At 37.9% G+C, this 20,818-nt stretch overlaps 1 protein-coding gene across 1 annotated transcript in view; it reads right to left on the bottom strand.

Moving 5' to 3' along the window:
* The window catches only part of SPATS2 (spermatogenesis associated serine rich 2), a 151,548-nt gene that overhangs the window by 65,210 nt on the left and 65,520 nt on the right, over nt 1-20,818 (bottom strand). The window contains exon 2 of the mRNA XM_040234074.1: nt 8,069-8,336. Coding sequence (XP_040090008.1) covers nt 8,069-8,093 — 25 coding nt within the window. The 5' untranslated portion in view covers nt 8,094-8,336. The remainder of the gene's footprint in view (nt 1-8,068; nt 8,337-20,818) is intronic.

Raw genomic sequence — 20,818 nt, 5'->3', positions numbered from 1 at the left:
ATTTGAGAACCACTGGAATAGATGCATAAAAAACATATGACAAAATGAGAAACACATTCATGTAAAAACTCAGCAAGGTAAGAAAAGAGAGGACCTTCTTCAAACTGATAGAAGGCTTCCAGGAAAAACTTACAGCTAACATCATGAACTGAAAGTGAAAGTTGCTCAGTTGAGTCTGACTCTTTGTGACCCCATGGACTCTACAGTCCATGGAATTCTCCAGGCCAGAATACTGGACTGGGTAGCCTTTCCCTTCTTCAGGGGATCTTCCCAACCCAGGGATCAAACCCAGGTCTCCCACATTGCAGGCGGATTCTTTGCCAGCTGAGCCATAAGAGAACCTCAAGAATACTAGAGTAGGTAGCCTATCCCTTCTCCAGCAGATCTTCTCAACCCAGGAATTGAACCGAGGTCTCCTGCATTGCAGGTGGATTCTTTACCAACTGAACATCTTACTCAACGGTAAAAGATGAAATGCTTCTCTCAAAGGGTGAGAACAAGGTAAAGCTGTGTGCTCTCATACTTCTTTGCAACAATGAACTGAAAGTTCAAGCTCATGCAGAAAGCAAGAAAAAAGAAATCATAGTCATCTAGAATGGAGGAGAAGAAGAAAACCAACTTTATTCATAGAGGACATGACATTGTATATTGAAAATCTAAGTTAGCTACCAAAAACTACTTGAACAAATAAGTGAGTTTAACAACAACAAAAATCCAATCTCCCATTCACAGCAGCATTAAAAAGAATAAATTACTTAGGAATAAACTCAACAAAGAAATTGCAAGGTCTATGCACTTAAACCTGTACAACATTGCTGAAAGAAAGCAAGATCTAAATAAATGTAGAGATTTGCTACAGTCATTAACTGAAAGATTCAATATTGCAAAGATAACCAATTCACCACAAATCTATTTATTCAATGCAGTCACTATCAGATTCCAAGCAGATATTTTTGCATGAATTGATAAGCTGAGTCTAAATTTCTATGGAAATATAAAAGAACCAGGAGAGCCAATAAAGCTTCGGTGTGGGAAAGGGTTGGAGGACTCTGTCATTGTTCAGTCACCAAGTTGTGTCCAACTTGTTGTGACCCCATCGACTGTAGCCCGCCAGGCTCCTCTGTCCATGGGATTTCCCAGGTTAAAATACTGGAGTGGGTCACCATTTCCTTCTCCAGGGGATATACCCAGCCCATAGATCAAACCTGCGTCTCCTGCGTTGGCAGGTGGGTTCTCTACTGCTGAGCCACCAGGGAAGATCAGATTCACTCTACATCTTATTATTCTACACTTTAAGAAAAGATAAAGTGGGTTTTATCAAAGTTAAAAACTTTTATTTTAAAAAAGACACCACTGGGAATTCCTGGTGGTCCACTGATGAGGAGTTTTAAGGACTAGGTTCAATCCTTGATCAGAAAATTAAGACCCCACAAGCTGCACAGCAGGGGAAAAAGAAAAAGAAACCATTAAGAAAATGAAAAGATAAGCCAGACTGGGAAAATATATTTGCAAATCATACACTTGATAATGCTCAGAATAAAAAATCCTTACAACTCAGAAAGAAGACTTATAATCTCTGATAATAATGATAAATAAGGTATAACCCCAAAGAAAGGTAATGCCAAAGAATGCTCAAACTACCACACAATTGCACTCATCTCACACGCTAGCAAAGTAATGCTCAAAATTCTCCAAACCAGGCTTCAACAATACGTGAACCGTGAATTTCCAGATGTTCAAGCTGGTTTTAGAAAAGGCAGAGGAACCAGAGATCAAATTGCCAACATCCGCTGGATCATCAAAAAAGCAAGAGAGTCCCAGAAAAACATCTACTTCTGCCTTATTGACTATGCTGAAGCCTTTGACTGTGTGGATCACAATAAACGGTGGAAAATTCTGAAAGAGATGGGAATATCAGACCACCAGACCTGCACCTTGAGAAACCTGTATGCAGGTCAGGAGGCAATAGTTAGAACTGGACATGGAACAACAGACTGGTTCCAAATAGGAAAAGGAGTACGTCAAGGCTGTATATTGTCACCCTGCTTATTTAACTTCTATGTAGAGTACATCATGAGAAATGTGGGCTGGAAGAAGCACAAGCTGGAATTAAGACTGCCAGGAGAAATATCAATAACCTCAGATACGCAAATGACACCATCCTTATGGCAGAAAGTGAAGAGGAACTAAAAAGCCTCTTGATGAAAGTGAAAAAGGAGAGTGAAAAAGTTGGCTTAAAGCTCAACATTCAGAAAACGAAGATCATGGCATCTGGTTCCATCACTTCATGGCAAATAGATGGGGAAACAGTGGAAACAGTGGCTGACTTTATTTTGGGGGGCTTCAAAATCACTGCAGATGGTGATTGCAGCCATGAAATTAAAAGACACTTGCTACTTGGAAGGAAAGTTATGACCAACCTAGTTAGCATATTCAAAACCAGAGACATTACTTTGCCAACAAAGGTCCATCTAGTCAAAGCTATGGTTTTTCCAGTAGTCATGTATGGATGTGAGAGTTGGACTATAAAGAAAGCTGAGCACCAAAGAATTGATGCTTTTGAACTGTGGTGTTGGAGAAGACTCTTGAGAGTCCCTTGGACTGCAAGGAGATCCAACCAGTCCATCTAAAGGAGATCAGTCCTGAGTATTCACTGGAAGGACTGATGTTGAAGCTGAAACTCTAATACTTTGGCCACCTGATACGAAGAACCGACTCATTTGAAAACAGCCTGATACTGGGAAAGACTGAAGGTGGGAGAAGGGGATGAGATGGTTGGATGGCATCACCGACTCAATGGACATGAGTTTGGGTAAACTCTGGGTGTTGGTGATTGACAGGGAGGCCTGGTGTGCTGCAGTCCATGGGGTTACAAAGAGTCGGACACGACTGAATGACTGAACACTTAAAAATCATGAATCATTCAGGATGGGGAATACGTGTACACCCGTGGCGGATTCATGCTGATGTATGGCAAAACCAATACAATATTGTAAAGTAATTAGCCTCCAATTAAAATAAATAAATTTATATTAAAAAAAATCATGAACCACTATGTTGTACACCTGAAATTTATATAATATTGTAAATCAACTATATCTCAATTTAAAAATTTTGCAGGGTATGGGGGAAAAGACCTATAACCTGATTTGTAAAAATGAATAAAGAATTTAAATAGACATTTCACCCAAGAAGATATAAATGGCTAATAATCACATGAAGAAACAGTGAACATCGTTGACTATCAAGGAAGTACAATCAGAACCACATTAAGGAAGTACAAATCAAAACCAGAATGAAATATCCTTACACACCCAGGTTAAAAATAGCTATATTTATAAAAATAGCTATAATGAAAATGATACCATACCAAGTGTCAGCAAGGATAAGAAGTATTCAAAACCAACACTTATTGCTGGTGGGATTATAAAATGGTCAGCCACTTTGGAAAACAGTTTGGCATGGTAATTTCTTTGAAAGTTAAACGATTCTGCTCCTAGGTATGTCCCCAAGAGAAACAAAAACATATGTCTACACAAAGAGTTGTAGGCAAATGTTCATAATTTATAATTATTTGTAACAGCCACAAATGGAACTAATCCAAATGAATAATTACCTGGTAAGTGGAAGACAAAATGTGATATAACCTGTGATATTGCAATATAATAAGAAATAAATATTTTGGTCTTCAACCCTAACTCTAGCTAATGCTCCTAAAACCTTCATAACTCCCTAAGAAATGAAGATGCTAGGAGCATCTCGTTGTTCTAATATTTGGTATTCGACTCCAGTTCCTAATAGAGATTGTAAATGCCTTGAAATTTCCTGGTTGATAGGAACATCTTTAGTTCTAACAAACCATTTTTGGGCTCCTGGAGAGCTTCAGGAAGGGGGCTTTATCACCAAAAAGTTCAACCCATGATCAGAGGCTTGGAATGTTCAGCCTCACTCCCATCTGTTGGGTAAGGGAAAGGAGAGGAATTAGAAGTAAGGGTTAATACTTGATCACATTTATGTAATAAAACCTTGAAAAAAAATTCTGTAAAGTATGGGGTGCAGAGAGCTTTCAGGTTAGTGAATGCATCGGTATGCTGGAAGAGTAGTACACCTCAACTTCATGGAAGTTCCTGCACTGGGGACCCTTCCAGATCTTACCCTATATATCCCTTCATCTGGCTGTTCACCTGTATTCTTTTTAACATCCTCTACTATGTATATAAACCAGTAAAAGTAGGTAAGTGGTTTCCCTTACTTCTGTGAGCATTATAGCAAATTACTGAATCTGAGAAGGAGGGTTGTAGAAACCACCCATTGTAGTCAAGATGGACTGAGGGTGGATAACTTGGGAACCCAATCCTCGTGGACTGGTGCCTGAAGTGGGAGCCGTCTGGGGGACTGAGCCCTTAACCTGTGGGATCTAACACGAACTCCAAGAAGATAGTATCAGAACTGAATAGGATTGTAGGGACACTTGGCTGGTATCAGAGAACTGGTCAATATGGGAGAAACATCCAGTTCTGATCACACAAGTATCATGAGTAGCAAAGTGTAAAAGAAACACTCTGTGACTTTTTATAACCTTAACCCTACTCAGCAGTAAAAGGTGGCAAGCTACTGATACATTCAAAAACAACAATGAACCTCAAAAACAGCATTAAGAAGCCAGACACAAAACCATACTGGATTACTCTGTTTATTAGAAATCTCTAGAAAAGGCAAAACTGAAGACAGAGAAAGTAGGTATGTTTGCCTGGGAAAGTAGGATCTGATAACTAAATATACCTTTAGGGGTGAGGAAGGTGTTTTAAAATAGGATTGTGAAAAAAATAAAAAAATAAAATAAAATAGGATTGTGGTGATGGTTGCACAACTGTATACATTTACTAAAAACAGGGAATTCTTTAGCAATCCAGTGGTTAGGACTCTGAACTTTCACTGACGAGGACCTGGGTTCAATCAATCCCTGGTCAGGGAACTAAGATCCTACAAGCTGCACAGCATGGCCAAAATTTAAAAAAAAAAAAAAAAAAAAATTTTTTACTAAAAGTAATAAAACTGTACATTTATAATAGATGAGTTTTATAGTATTTAAATTATACCTCAATAAAACTGCCTTTAAAGGGTCTGGATGTTACAGCACTGTCAAACCACTATAAAAGAGTTTCTAAACACTCTCCATTTTAAAGTATTTCTTTAGTTCACAGACCACAGTTTGAGAAGTACTGATCTTATTGACTTCTGCTAGGTGTTGGGCTAAAAGGCTTGGAGCAATCAATAGTTGTAATTAAAATTCACCTTAACTTAAGCCATCCAAGTTTAACTCCACTAAATAGTTCATTAAGAAATTCACAAGTGTTACTGATACAGGAAAATACGGAAACATGGTCTACTGTGGAATAAAACATAACTCATTACAAAATGACACTTAATAAATGAGTTGTCTCTAGAGAACAAAAACTACCATAGTATCTATCTTTTTAATGTATTATAACTAAATTGATAAAGTCAGTATAATTATTAGACTACTAAAATTAAAAGACGCTTGCTCCTGGGAAGAAAAGTTATGACCAGCCTAGACAGTACATTAAAAAGCAGAGACATTACTTTGCCAACAAAGATCTATCTAGTCAAACCTATGGTTTTCCCAGTAGTCATGTACGGATGTGAGAGTTGGACTATAAAGAAAATTGAGCACTGAAGAATTGATGCTTTTGAACTGTGGTGTTGGAGAAGACTCTTGAGAGTCCCTTGGACTGCAAGGAGATCCAACCAGTCCATCCTAAAAGAAATCAGTCCTGAATATTCACTGGAAGGACTGATGCTGAAGCTGAAACTCCAATACTTTGGCCACCTGATGCGAAGAATCAACTCATTTGAAAAGACCCTGATGCTGGGAAAGATTGAAAGCTGGAGAAGAAGAGAACAGAGAGAGGATGAGATGGTTGGATGGCATCACTGACTCAATGGACACGAGTTTGAGTAAACTCCACGAGCTGGTGATAGACAGGGAGGCCTGGTGTGCTTCAGTGCATGGGGTCACAAAGAGTAGGATACAACTGAGCAACTAAGCTGAACTGAACACCCCAAACAATGTAATTTTAAATATATAAATGAATTAAATGAGATAGAATTTTATCAGAATTTTGTATTTTTTTGGTTCAAATATCTGAACCTATATATATATTTAAAACCAATATATTTATAGGTTATATATAAGTATATATTTGTTTCAGAGAAAGTCCTAATGACATAAAAGCTTTCTTTTGTTTCAACTAAGTGTATATGCAGGCTATGTTTAGTTGAAATTTGTTAGCATTTAATGCCTATGATGTGATCTAAATCTACATTTACTGTATAGTAACTGGACACTAATTATAAAAAGCAGTGATACTTTTTTATAGCTGTGGAACAACATAGAGATGAAATAAACAAAGACTCTAGTTTTTAAAAGGCCAAAGCAATCTGCTAAAGTTTACTTTTTTGGGAAAAATTAAACGCTAAACATTTTAGATGATATTTTTAAAACTTTTCAGTTGATAAATCTCACTCCCTTGAAGAGTTCAGCTTCTTTAGTAATCTAACCATTCTTTAGAGCTCAGATATTCTTTACACAGGTTTGCTATACAATGTACTATAGCTTTCAAAACCACAAGCAGCTCTGGTATATTGTTTTCTTATAGTGAGGTTTTTGATTTGCCAAGTCAAAACTAAGAAGTTTAAAAGCATTTCCTTCAATTTAAATGTCCATCAACAGGCGAACTGATAAAGATGTGATACACACACACACACACACACACACCACCACTGGACTACCACTCAAGACATAAAAAAGAAAGAAATTTGCACCAGCAAGGATAGATTTGGACCTAGAGATTATCATATTAAGTGAACAGAGGAAAACAAATATCATATGATACCACTTATATGTGGAATCTAAAAAAAAAAAAATGATACAAATGAACTTATTTATATAAAACAGAAACAGACTCACACACCTAGCAAATAAAACTTACCGTTACCAAAGGGGACAATGGTGGGGAGGGATAAATTAGGAGTTTGGGATTAACATATACCCACTAGTACATCTAAAATAGGTAAATAGGGAACTATATTCAATATCGTATAATAACTTATAATGGAAAAGAACAGGGCATATGTGTATACATACATATCTGAGTCACTTTGCTGAACACCTGAAACTAATGTAACATTGTACACTAACTATGTTTCAATTAAAAAAAAAATTAAGCATTCCCTTCATATTTAGCATGTGAGACCTGGATCTATAGCTTTGTTTTAAATTAAAGAACATCAACTTTAAATTGAAAGTTAAACTAAATGAGGGGAAAAAAATCTAGGATAGCTATGGTCATTCTTTTAACAAATATATTCCAGTTATGTGTGACAGTTTTAAGTGCTATTTGTCCCTTTACATTTTCACAGGTCTTCTTGGAACGCTGAAAAAGTGTAGTCTCTGTTGTCCTTTCCTCTGTATAACTATTTTTGATATTTCTTGACTCTGAAATTTACACTTTACACAAAAAGCTAGAGTCACAATTCCAGAAGGAAAGATAAAGAAGAATCAGTGACTAGAAGCATTTACTCGTTTCATTTCCTGTCTCCAAAGAAACATCAACTCACATGATATAGAATATCCTGCAGTAAGTTATATCCTACCTCTATAACATATATTCACCCTCCAAAAAGTACACTTTCAAGATGTGTTTGGATTTCCTGAAATTATATTACAATTTAATAAGTTTATAAGAGTAGAAAAGCAATTGTTATATGAATTCCCAAACTAGTAACACAAAAAGCTATAATCTAATACCCAGCTAGTTAAAGGGACAACAGATAATGTTGTGAATGTTCCATGCTCTTCTAAAATTAACTGCAGTCATGACTAAAAGATAAGTTATAATCATCAGCAGTACTGCACTAGGCGAGCAAAAGTATAACACCACTCAAAACACATTGAGAACGTTTTTTAAAACCATGTACAGATAGAAATGGTGATCATGACTCTACAACTATGCTTTTAACAATTAATGCCCATGTGGAATCTTACCCTTCTGGTTTTGTTTCCTAGACATTGCAGGTTTCTTTAATCTCAAAAAATGCAGAAGAAAAGTATTATTTTGCCTTGTCTTGGTTCTGACTGTACTTATCTTTGATTTAAAAGGAGGCGACCAAAGGCTGTAGTTAGGTGATAAATATAAAATCCTGGTTATTTGAAATCCTGTTCACTAGCCGTCGATCTCTTTTTCTTCTCTCATATCAAATTTGTGTCAAGAAATATCATTGCAGACATTCATGTCTCTTTTTCCAGGGAGATTCTAGGGGGAAAACAAACACACACACATATTCACTATGACAGTAATCTCTATACAAAAATTTTAACAGATATCCACATGCTTTATTTTACACTTTTTCTAAATGAAACTAGTTATTAAAAGAAAACTACTTGAAGATTTCCCTGTTGGTATAGTGGGTAACAGTCTGCCTGCCAATGCAGGTACATGGGTTCAATCCCTGTTCCAGGAAGATTCCACGTGCTGCAGAGCAACTAAAGCCCGTGAGCTACAACTACTGAGCCCACATACCTCAACCACTGAAGCCCGCGCACCTAGAGTCTGTGCTCCGCAAGGAGAGGAGCCACCGCAGTGAGAAGCCCCTGCACCGCAACCAAGAACCGCCCCCGCTCTCCACAACTAGAGAAAGCCTGCGTGTAGCAACAAGACCCAGCGCAACCAAAAACAAACAAATTGTTTTAAAGAGAGAGAGAGAGAGAAACCAGGGTATTCACTTGTTTAAAAAAAAAACTACTCTAGAAAGAATACAGTTCTAAGAAGCAATATTTTAATTAATACAACATTGTAAATCAACTATACTTCGATTTTTTAAAGTTTCTCAAAAAAGAAATCATTGTAAACCTTTTCTAAAAAAAGCAATAATTTGCTCCGTAAGAAATTTTAATCTTATAATCAAACTATCTTCTCAGTTCAGAAAGCATGTTTTCTTATTCTTCTTGTGTCTTTCTCAAAAATCTTATCTCCATCTCTACTTCACAAAAATAGTTACTTCTTATCACTCCCTAAGATCTCTCTTACCACCTGCCCTTCCTATATAAATCAAAGGTCTTTTCTCTTCCTCTATAATTTCCTTTATCTAACCCCTCCTCAGGTTTCCCAGCTCAAATATAGTTGCAAGACATTTGGGAGGAGGGTGAGAGGGAAAAGGAGAGAATAAAGGGAATTTAATAAGGAAAACTGAAACATCAGAATATGGATTAGCCAATACTACAGAAAGCTTTTATAAATTGCAAATATACAAATGCCTTTTTCCTCCCTTATTACTGAACATTTAATACATACATGTCCAAAATTTCTGGGTAAAGAAAGCATGAGGAGGATCATGGAATTCTTATACCTAGAAACCTGATAGAAAAAAAAAAAAAAAAAAACTTTATAAAATGTAACCCAAGAAGGAAATAAGAGTAAACTTATATGAAATATTTTTTCAGTGTGGAGAATAAAAGGGATAAGTCACGAGTAAGTTAAAAAAAAAAATCCATCAAGAGTAAAAGCCTGTTCTCAGAGTCACTCTGTTGTGCACCTGAAACTATCACAACATTGTTAACTGGCTATACTCCAATATTCCAGTGGTCATGTGTGGATGTGAGAGTTGGACTGTGAAGAAAGCTGAGCGCCGAAGAATTGATGCTTTTGAACTGTGGTGTTGGAGAAGACTCTTGAGAGTCCCTTGGACTGCAACGAGATCCAACCAGTCTCTTCTGAAGGAGATCAGCCCTGGGTGTTCATTGGAAGGAATGATGCTGAAGCTGAAGCTCCAGTACTTTGGCCACCTCATGCGAAGAGTTGACTCATTGGAAAAGACTTTGATGCTGGGAGGGATTGGGGGCAGGAGGAGAAGGGGATGACAGAGGATGAGATGGCTGGATGGCATCACTGACTTGATGGATGTGAATTTGAGTGAACTCCGGGAGTTGGTGATGGATAGGGAGGCCTGGCGTGCTGCGATTCATGGGGTCGCAAGGAGTCAGACACGACTGAGAGACTGAACTGAACTGATACTCCAACATAAAATAAAGTTTAAAAAAAAGGATAAATGTAAAATAAAGACTTCAGAGCAAGAGCCTCTTAGGGAATTCCCTGACAGTCCAGTGGTTAGCACTCTGAGCTTTCATTGCCACGTGCCTGGGTTGGATCCTTGACTGGGGAACTGAGATCCTGCAACGTGCAATCAATAAAAATGACACAGCATCTATCAAATCTCCAGTAACAAAAGAGAAAGACAATGAGAGAAAATAAATTACCATGTAGCAGATAGCAGAATAAGAACTAAACCTGGGAAACAATATAACCCCCCAAATCAAAGATTTTTCATTGAATACTTATTTGAATACTTTAAATAAGAATTTAGATTAAATAAAATAAGAGCTAGGAAATAAAGGAAAGAATGAATAAGACTAAATAGAATGAAAAGAAAGATGACTGCAAAGCTAAGAAAATCTGAAAAACAAAATACTACAATTACAGATTTAATAAGGTATCAGAAACAGAACAGATTCAAATGAAAATAGAATGAATGAGATGGAGAAATGGGATGGCTTTCAGAATAATAATAATAAAAACATAAAAGAAGTTAAAGCAATTAGAAGATAATATTAGAAGATAAAAATGATCTAATCTAAGGATAATTAGAATCAATATAATAGACTCCAAAAACAGAGGACTCAATAAAGGGATCAGAAAAAACATTCACAGATGAAATATAGGAAAATTCCTTTGAAATAAGCAATTAGTATCGTTCCCTCCCCACCACCAATCCATCAGAAATCCTCTCTGTTCTACCTTTTACATACACCAGAACTGGCCCACTTCTTACCATCTCCATTTGCAACCACCTTTGTCCAAGACACAATCATTTCTCACCTGCATTGCTATAATCAAGACTATAATAGTCTCCTAGCTGGCATCCTGAGTCTGCTATTCTGCCACTCTCTAGCTTCTGTTTCACATAGCTGTTTTAAAATTATAAGACATTATGTCCCAACTATGCTGTTCAAAGCCCTCCAGCAGCTCCTCATTTCATTCAAAGTAAAAGCCAGAGCCCTCAGAGTGGCTTAAAAGGTCTTATCTGCTCTAACACCCTGTCCGCATGCACCCTTTCTCTCTCTGACCTCACATCCTGCCACTCTTCCTCTCAGGTATTCTATACCAGCCACACTGGCCTCTTTATTGTGAAATACAGGAAAGGCCCTTAAGGTGTTGCCTCTGCCAGCAATGTTCTTCCCTAGATAGCTACATGGAATATTTCCTCACCTCCTTTAGGCTTTTTCTCAAATGTTACCTTCTCTGCAGTTGTTCATAAGAAACTGCTGAACTTGGGGTGAGAACAGAGGGAGTCTGTGGCATTACTGTCTAAAGTACTCCCATCCCCAGAGGTCAGTGGGGAAGTTGGTTCTACCAAGGTGGTAAAAACCAACAGCTTCACTGACAAAGAAGGCTGACTTTACTTAAAGCAAAGCAAAGAAAAAGCCCATGCCTATCCTATCCACATTGTCAGTAAGAGTTTGCATTCTTGGGAGCAAACAGAAAAGCAAGACCAAGGGCTCCAATAGCCTGAGGTCGCCGTCATGTTAGTGCAAACAATGGGGCAGCAAACTAGTCAGAAATTTAAAAAGGAAATCTGGAGAAGAAACTATAAGGGACCTCGATAAATGTCTACACATTCACACACCAGGAGCCTGCATAAACAGGCAGAAAAGACACAAAAGGGCCCGGTGGAAGGTAAAAGCGCAGACTTTGAAATGGTCTGAACTTTGAAGGAGCTTCCTCAAACAGATAAAGATCAGCAGAGAGAAGTCTTACTCGGTATTTAGCACAATAGCTAGCACATTATCTAGCAATCTCTGACCAATCATTAACTGACCACTAAGCAATGCAGATGCAGGTGTCACTCCAGGAAGCCAAACACAAAAATTAAAACAGAAATTAAAATAAAAAACTGAGCAGATATCAGCAGTCACACACCACAGGGAAAAATTCCACATATTTAGCTCAGGCAAGTTACTTTAAAAACAACAATAATAACAAAGCAACAACAACTCTCAAAAGGGAAAAAAATCAGAATCCAAAACTGCTACAATATATTATGTAAAATATTCACAGTTTCAACAAAAATTTGTAAGATGTAAAAGTGCAAGAAAGTATGACCCAAACTGAGAAGGGAAAAAAGACCCCATGTGATTGAAAATATCCCTGAGTAGACCCAATGCCAGCCTTAGCAAACACAGACTTCAAAGTGCTTTAAAAGACTAAGGAAAATGTTCTATTTGTTTAAGGCATTGTTCTTATAATTTTCCTTAGTCTTTTAAAGCACTTTCTCAACAACAAAAAATAATTATAAAAAAGATGAAACAAAACCCCAGAGTTGAAGCAGAATAAAAAATAAACTGGAAGAAAGAGTAACAGAAATTACCTAATCTGAAAAGAGAGAAAAGAATAAAGAAAAACAAACATAGCCTTAAAGACCTGCGGAACAATGTCAAATGTACCAACATACATGAATTACGAGTTCCAGAAGTGGAAGGATATAGAAACAGTGAGCAAATACTATACAAACTGACTTGTACAATTAATCTACACTTTAAGAAGCTAAATGAACCATGACAACAGAAACACAGAAATCCATACCTAGATATATAGTAAAACTGATGAAAGCCCCAAACAGAAAATCTTGGGAGTGTCATTTTACAAGGACACAAAACTATAACTAGTGGCTAACTTCTCATCAGAAACAAGGGAGGCCAGAAGGCAATGAAATAACATATTCAAAATGCTGAAAGAAAATACTGTCAAGTAAGAATTCTGTATCCACAGATTGCTAATAAACACATGAAAAGATGCTCAACACTGCTCATTATTAGAGAAATGCAAATCAAAACTACAATGAGGTATCACCTAACACTGGTCAGAATAGCCACCATCAAAAAATCCACTAGCAATAAATGCTGGAGAGGGTATGGCGAAAAGGGAACCCTCTTGCACTGTTGATGAGAATACAAATTGGTAACAGCCACTATGGAGAATAGTGTGGAGATCCCTTAAAAAACTAGGAATAAAACTACCATATGACCCAACAATCCCACTATTGGACATATACTCTGAGGAAACCATAACTGACGAAGACACATGATCCCACTGTTCACTGCAGCACTATTTACAACAGTTAGGACATGGAAGCAACCTAGATGTCCACTGACAGGGGAGTGGATAAAGAAGTTGTGGTACACATATACAACGGAATGTTCAGTTCAGTTCAGGTCAGTCGCTCAGTCGTGTCCAACTCTTTGTGACCCCATGAATCACAGCACGCCAGGCCTCCCTGTCTATCACCAACTCCCGGAGTTCACTCAAACTCATGTCCATCGAGTCAGTGATGCCATCCAGCCATCTCATCCTCTGTCATCCCCTTCTCCTGCCCCCAATCCCTCCCAGCATCAGGGTCTTTTCCAATGAGTTAACTCTTCGCATCAGGTGGCCAAAGTACTGGAGTTTCAGCTTTAGCATCAGTCCTTCCAGTGAACACCCAGGGCTGATCTCCTTTAGAATGGACTGGTTGGATCTCCTTGCAGTCCAAGGGACTCTCAAGAGTCTTCTCCAACACCACAGTTCAAAAGCATCAATTCTTCAGCGCTCAGCTTTCTTCACAGTCCAACTCTCATATCCATACATGACTACTGGAAAAACCATAGCCTTGACTAGACGGCCCTTTGTTGGCAAAGTAATGTCTCTGCTTTTCAATATGCTATCTAGGTTGGTCATAATTTTCTTCCAAGGAGTAAGCGTCTTTTAATTTCATGGCTGTAGTCACCATCTGCAGTGATTTTGAAGCCCCCAACAATAAAGTCTGACACTGTTTCCAGTTTCCCCATCTATTTGCCATGAAGTGATGGGACCAGATGCCATGATCTTCATTTTCTGAATGTTGAGCTTTAAGCCAACTTTTTCACTCTCCTTTTTCACTTTCATCAAGAGGCTTTTTAGTTCCTCTTCACTTTCTGCCATAAGAGTGGTGTCATCTGCATATCTGAGGTTATTGATATTTCTCCTGGCAATCTTGATTCCAGCTTGTGCTCAGCCATAAAAAGGAACAAATTTGACTGCATTCTAATAAGGCGGGTGAACCGAGAACCTATTACACACAGTGAAGTGAGTCACAGAAAGATAAATATTGTATTCTAACACATATATATGGAAGCTGGAAGGATGGTACTGATAAACCTATTTGTAGGGCAGCAGTGGAGACAGACATGGAGAAAAGACCTGTTGACACAGAGGGGGAAGGGCAGTGGGACAAACGGAGAGAACAGCATTGAAACATATGCACTGCAATATGTAATTTAGATAGCTAGCAAAATTTACTGTATGAGGCAAGGAGCTCAAATCAGTGCCCTGTGATCATCTAGAAGGGCAAGATGGGGAGGAAGGTGGGACAAAGGTTCAGGAGCGAGGGGACATACCTATACCTATGGCTGATTCATGTTCATATATTGCAGAGGCCAACACTATATTGGAAAGTAATCATCCTCCAATTAAAAAGAAAAAAAAAGAATATTGTATCCAGATAGCTAAACTGTCTTTCAAAAATGAAGATGGGGTTCCTTGGTGGCTTAGTAGTAAAGAATCTGCCTGCCAGTGCAGGAGACACGGGTTCAATCCCTGATTCGGGAAGATTCTACATGCCGCAGAGCAACTAAACGCATGTGCCACAACTATTGAGCTTGTGCTCTAGAGCCCAGGAACCGCAACTCCTGAGCACAGTGGCTGCAACTACAGCAGCCTGCATGTCCTAGAGCTCACGCTCCACAACAAGAGAAGTCACCACAATGAGAAGCCTGTGCACCACAGCTAGAGAGCAGCCCTGCTGGCCTAACTAGAGAAAACCTGTGCAGCAATGAAAACCCAGCACAGCAAACATAGAAATAAAATGATTTTATAAAATGAACATGAAACAGAGACATCCCCAATAAATTAAGAGAATCCACTGACACCAGAGGGTAACTTGAACCTACACAAAGAAATGAAAAGTACTGGGAAAAGGAAATATATGGGTAAATATAAAAGAATGCATTCTAAAAATTTTATTCTCTTGGGACTTCCCTGGTGGGTCCAGTAGTTAGGACTCTGTACTTCCAATGCAGGGGATGTGAATTTGATCCCTGTTTGAGAAACATAAGATTCCACACACATATACACACACACACATATATATGTATATATTTTCTAAAATTTAAAAGATTGTATAAAGCAGTAATAACAACACTATTGCTATGTTTATAACAAATATAATGTATACGACAATTACTGCACAAAGGAGGGAGTAAGAAATGCTATCTTACAGAATTAAACTAGCATTAATCTAAAGTAGACTGTGATAAATTAATGTGCATTTTGGAATGTCTAGAGCAAGCACTAAGAAAATAACTCACCACTTGGAAGCCTTTGTATTTTAAATTATTTGCTTCTTTTAAATTGACCACATTACCAATACAGAATTGTAAAGTAAAATAAATAAATGAAAGCAAAAAAAAAAAAAGCCAAAAAATAAAAAATAAAAAAATAAATTGACCACATTAGCAATTTCTACCTTGCTTAGTATATGGACAACTGTCTTCACTAAACAAAATACACAACATTAGGTATTTCTCACTGAAAAACAGTGTTGAGTTTCTACTGAGGTTTTCTCCAGTTGTTGTGATAGGGGTTAACTATTCTTTTTATTTTCTGGAGAAGAAATACAAACCCATAAAGTTTATAATATAAAGAGTGGTATTTCAAAAGTTTGGAGACATAAAGGGTAGCTGATTTAAAATTTTAAAAAGGAAAAGAAAATAACTCAAAGACAGCAAAAACAAAAGACAACAGCAAAACAAAATAATTAAAATCATACACTTAAAAAAAAACCTATGAGCTATTTAAAATCCTAAAAGATGATATTGTGATTAAAAAGAATGCATTTGAATCTGTTCTAATGAGGTGGATGAAACTGGATGGAGCCTATTACACAGAGTGAAGTAAGTTAGAAAGAAAAAGACCAATACAGTATATTAACGCATATGTATGGAATTTAGAAAGATTGTAATCATGACCCTATATGCGAGACAGCAAAAGAGACACAGATGTAAAGAACAGACTTTTGGACTCCGTGGGAGTAGGCAAGGGTGGGATGATTTGAGAGAATAGCATTGAAACATGTATATTACCATATGTGAAATAGATCGCCAGTCCAGGTTCAATGCATGAGACAGGGCGCTCAGGGCCAGTGCACTGGGACAACTCCGAGGGCTGGGATGGAGGGGGAGGTGGGAGAGGGGTTCAGGATGGGGGACACATGTACACCCATGGCTGATTCATGTCAATGTATGGCAAAAACCACTGCAATATTATAAAGTAATTAGCCTCCAATTAAACAAATTAATTTTTTAAAAAGATGATGCTGTGAAAGTGCTGCACTGAATATGCCAGCAAATTTGGAAAACTCAGAGTGGCCAGAGGACTGGAAAAGGTCAGTTTTCATTCCAATCCCAAAGAAGGGCAATGTCAAAGAATGCTCAAACTACTGCACCATTGCACTCATCTCACACTCTAGCAAAGTAATGCTCAAAATTCTCCAAGCCAGGCTTCAACAGTACATGAACTGAGAACTTCCAGATGTTCAAGCTGGATTTAGAAAAGGCAGAGGAACCAGAGATCAAGTTGCCAACATCCACTGGATCATCGAAAAAGCAAGAGAGTTCCAGAAAAACATCTACTTCTGCTTTATTGACTATGTCAAAGCCTTTGACTGTGTAGATCACAACAAACTGGGAAATTCTTAAAGAGATAGGAATACCAGACCACCTGACCTGCCTCTTGACAAATCTGTATGCAGGCCAAGAAGCAACAGTTAGAATTGGACATGGAATAACAGACTGGTTCCAAATCGGGAAAGGAGTACATCAAGGCTGTATATTGTCACCCTGATTATTTAATCTATATTCAGAGTACATCATGAGAAATGCTGGGCTGGGTGAAGCACAAGCTGCAATCAAGATTGCTAGGAGAAATATCAATAACCTCAGATAGGCAGATGACACCACCCTTATGGCAGAAAGCGAAGAAGAACTAAAGAGTCTCCTGATGAAAGTGAAAGAGGAGAGTGAAAAAGTTGGCCTTAAACTCAACATTCAGAAAACTAAGATCATGGCATCTGGTCCCATCACTTCATGGCAAATAGATGGGGAAACAGTGGAAACAGTGACAGACTTTATTTTGGGGGGGCTCCAAAATCACTGCAGACGGTGACTGCAACCATGAAATTAAAAGATGCTTGCTCCTTGGAAGAAAAGTTATGACTAACCTAGACAGCATATTCAAAAGCAGAGACATTTCTTTGCCAACAAAGGTCCGTCTAGTCGCTATGGTTTTTCGAGGAGTCATGTACAGACGTGAGAGTTGGACTATAAAGAAAGTTGAGCACCAAAGAATTAATTGATGCTTTTGAACTCTGGTGTTGGAGAAGACTCTTGAGAGTCCCTTGGACTGCAAGGAGATCCAACCAGTCTATCCTAATGGAAATCAGTTCTGAATATTCATTGGAAGGACTGATGATGAAGCTGAAACTCCAATACTTTGGCCATCTGATGCAAAGAACTGATTCATTTGAAAAGACCCTGATGCTGGGAAAGATTGAAGGCGGGAGGAGAAGGGGATGAGATGGTTGGATAGCATCACCGACTCAATGGACATGAGTTTGAGTAAACTCCAGGAGTTGGTGATGGACAGGGAGGTCTGGCGTGCTGCAATCCATGGGGTCGTAAAGTGTCGGACATGACTGAGCGACTGAACTGAACACAAAATAAGGTAATAAAGGAGGAACAATTATACCAAAAGATATAATATAAAAAACAAATACCAAAATGGCAGAGAGAAACCTAGCTATATAAAAATTATATTAAATATGAATGGATTATGAAGGCAGAGGAACCAGAGATCAAATTGCAACATCCACTGGTTCATAGATAAAGCAGGAGAATTCCAGAAAAACATCTACTTCTGCTTCATTGACTATGTTAAAGCCTTCAATTGTGTGGATAACAACAAACTATGGAAAATTCTTCAAGAGATGGGAATACCAGACCACATTACCTGCCTCCTGAGAAATCTGTATGCAGGTCAAAAACAACAGTTACAAACGGACATGGAACAATAGACTGGTTCAAAATTGGGAAAGAGTACACCAAGGCTGTATATTGTCACTCTGCTTATTTAACTTCTACGCAGAGTACATCATGTGAAATGCCGAGCTGGATGAAGCACAAGCTGGAATCAAGACTGCTGGAAAAAATATCAATAACCTCAGATATGCAGATGACACCACCCTATGGCAGAAAGCAAAGAGGAACTAAAGAGCCTCTTGATAAAAGTGAAAGAGGAGAGTGAAAAAGTTGGCTTAAAACTCAACTTTCAAAAACATAAGATCATAGCACCTGGTCCCATCACTTCATAGCAAATAGATGGGGCAACAATGGAAACAGTAAGAGACTTTATTTTCTTCAACTCCAAAATCCCTGTGGATAGGGACTGCAGCCATGAAATTAAAAGATGCTTGCTTCCTGGAAGAAAAGCTATGACTAATCTAGACAGCATATTAAAAAGCAGAGACATTACTTTACCTACAAAGGTCCATCTAGTCAAAGCTATGGTTTTCCCAGTAGTCATGTAGGGATGTAAGAGTTGGACTATAAAGAAGGCTGAGTGCCAAAGAATTGATGCTTTTGAACTGTGGTACTGGAGAAGACTCTTGAGAGTCCCTTGGACTGCAAGGAGATCCAATGAGTCCATCCTAAAAGAAATCAGTCCTGAATATCCATTGGAAGGACTGACGCTGAAGTTCCAATACTTTGGCCACCTTATGCAAAAAGCCGACTCATTGGAAAACACCCTGATGCTGGGAAAGATTGAGGGCAGGAGGAGAAGGGGACAACAGAGGATGAGATGGTTGGATGGCATCACCAACTCAATGGACCTGAGTTTCCACAAACTCTGGGAGATGGTAAAGGACAGGGCTCTTAACTTATACACATACAAAAACCAACTCAAAAAAAAAAAAAAAAAACCCAACTCAAAATGGATTAAAGACCTAAGCATAAGATCTAAAACTCCTGGAAGAAAACACAGAGGAAAAGCTTCATGACACTGACATGAGCAGTGATTTCTTGAATATGACACCAAAAGCAGCCAAAAAAAGCAAAAATTGACAAACTGGACCATGTGAAAATTAAAAACTTCTGTACATCAAAAATAATCAACGGAGTGAAAATATTAGCAAATCATATATCTGATAAGGGTTTAATAATCAAAATATATAAAGAACCCCTACAACTTAACACAGAAAAATAAATGACCCAACTTAAAAATGGACAAACAACTTGAACAGACGTTTCTCTAAAGAAGATAAGCAAACAGTCAACAAACACATGAAAAGATGCTTGACATCACTCATAGCTAGAGTGATGTCACAAATCAAAATCACAGTGAGATATCACCTCATGTCGATTAGGATGGCTGTGAACAAAAACAACAACAGCAAAAAAACAAAACAAAACACACACAAACACAAAACCAGAAAATAAGTGTTGTTGAAGATGTAGAAAAACTGGAACGCCTGTGCACTGTTGGTTGGAATATAAAATGGTGTAGCCACTGTGGAAAATAATATGAAGGTTTCTCAAAATTTTAAAATAGAACTACTATATCCAGCAATCCCACCTCTGGGTATATATCCAAAAGAAATTAAAGCAGGATATCGAAGAAGTATTTGCACATCCATGTTCACTGTAGCATTATTTATAATAGACAAGAGATGGAAACAACCCAAATGTCTATCGACAGATGATTGGGTAAACGAGATGTGGCATATATATATAATTGAATATTATTTGGCTTTTAAAAAGAAGGAAATCTTAATACATACCACAAAATAAATGAACCCTGAGGATATTATGCCAAATGAAGTGTCAGTCATAATATTGTATGATTCCACTTAGATAGGGTATCTAAAGTACTGAAATCCACACAAACAGAAAGGAGAATGGTGGTTAGCCAGAGACCAGAGGGAGAGGGAAATGGAATGTTGTGATTTTATAGGTACAGGCTCACCTTGGAGAGATTGCAGGTTCAGTTCCAGATCACTGCAACAAAGTGAACATCACAATAAAGCAAGCCACAGAAACTTTTTGGTTTCTCAGTGCATATGGAGTTACGTTTACGCTATACTGTAGTCTATTTAGTGTGCAATAGCATTATGTTTAAAAAAATGCATGTACTTTAGTTTAAAAATACATTATTGCTAAAAGAATGCTAACCATCATCTGACAATGCAGGGTTGCCACAAACCTTCAATATGTTTAAAAAAAAAAAAAAGCAATATCTGTGAAATACAATAAAGTGAAACACAATAAAGCAAAGTCTGCCTGTAATTTCAACGTTTGTGTCTCGGGGAATAGGGAAGCCTGAGGAGAGGGAAGAGAGGTAGGGGAATGGTCAGTCGGTGGGTCAGTCAGAATCGATTAAATTTTCCTCCCGTTTCGGCATGGTTTGTGGCACTCTAAAACAATTACAGTAGTAACATCAAAAATCGCTGATCACAGATCACTCACCATAACAAACGTAGCAATAATAAAAACATTCAAAATACTGGGAGAATTACCAAAATGTGACAGAGATGCGCAAAGTGAGCAATGCCGGTG

The sequence above is a fragment of the Oryx dammah genome, unplaced genomic scaffold (assembly GCF_014754425.2).
Source record: "Oryx dammah isolate SB20612 unplaced genomic scaffold, SCBI_Odam_1.1 HiC_scaffold_29, whole genome shotgun sequence".
Taxonomy (NCBI): domain Eukaryota; kingdom Metazoa; phylum Chordata; class Mammalia; order Artiodactyla; family Bovidae; genus Oryx; species Oryx dammah.
Note: the sequence above shows the minus strand (reverse complement) of the source record. Positions and strands in the feature narration are given on the sequence as shown.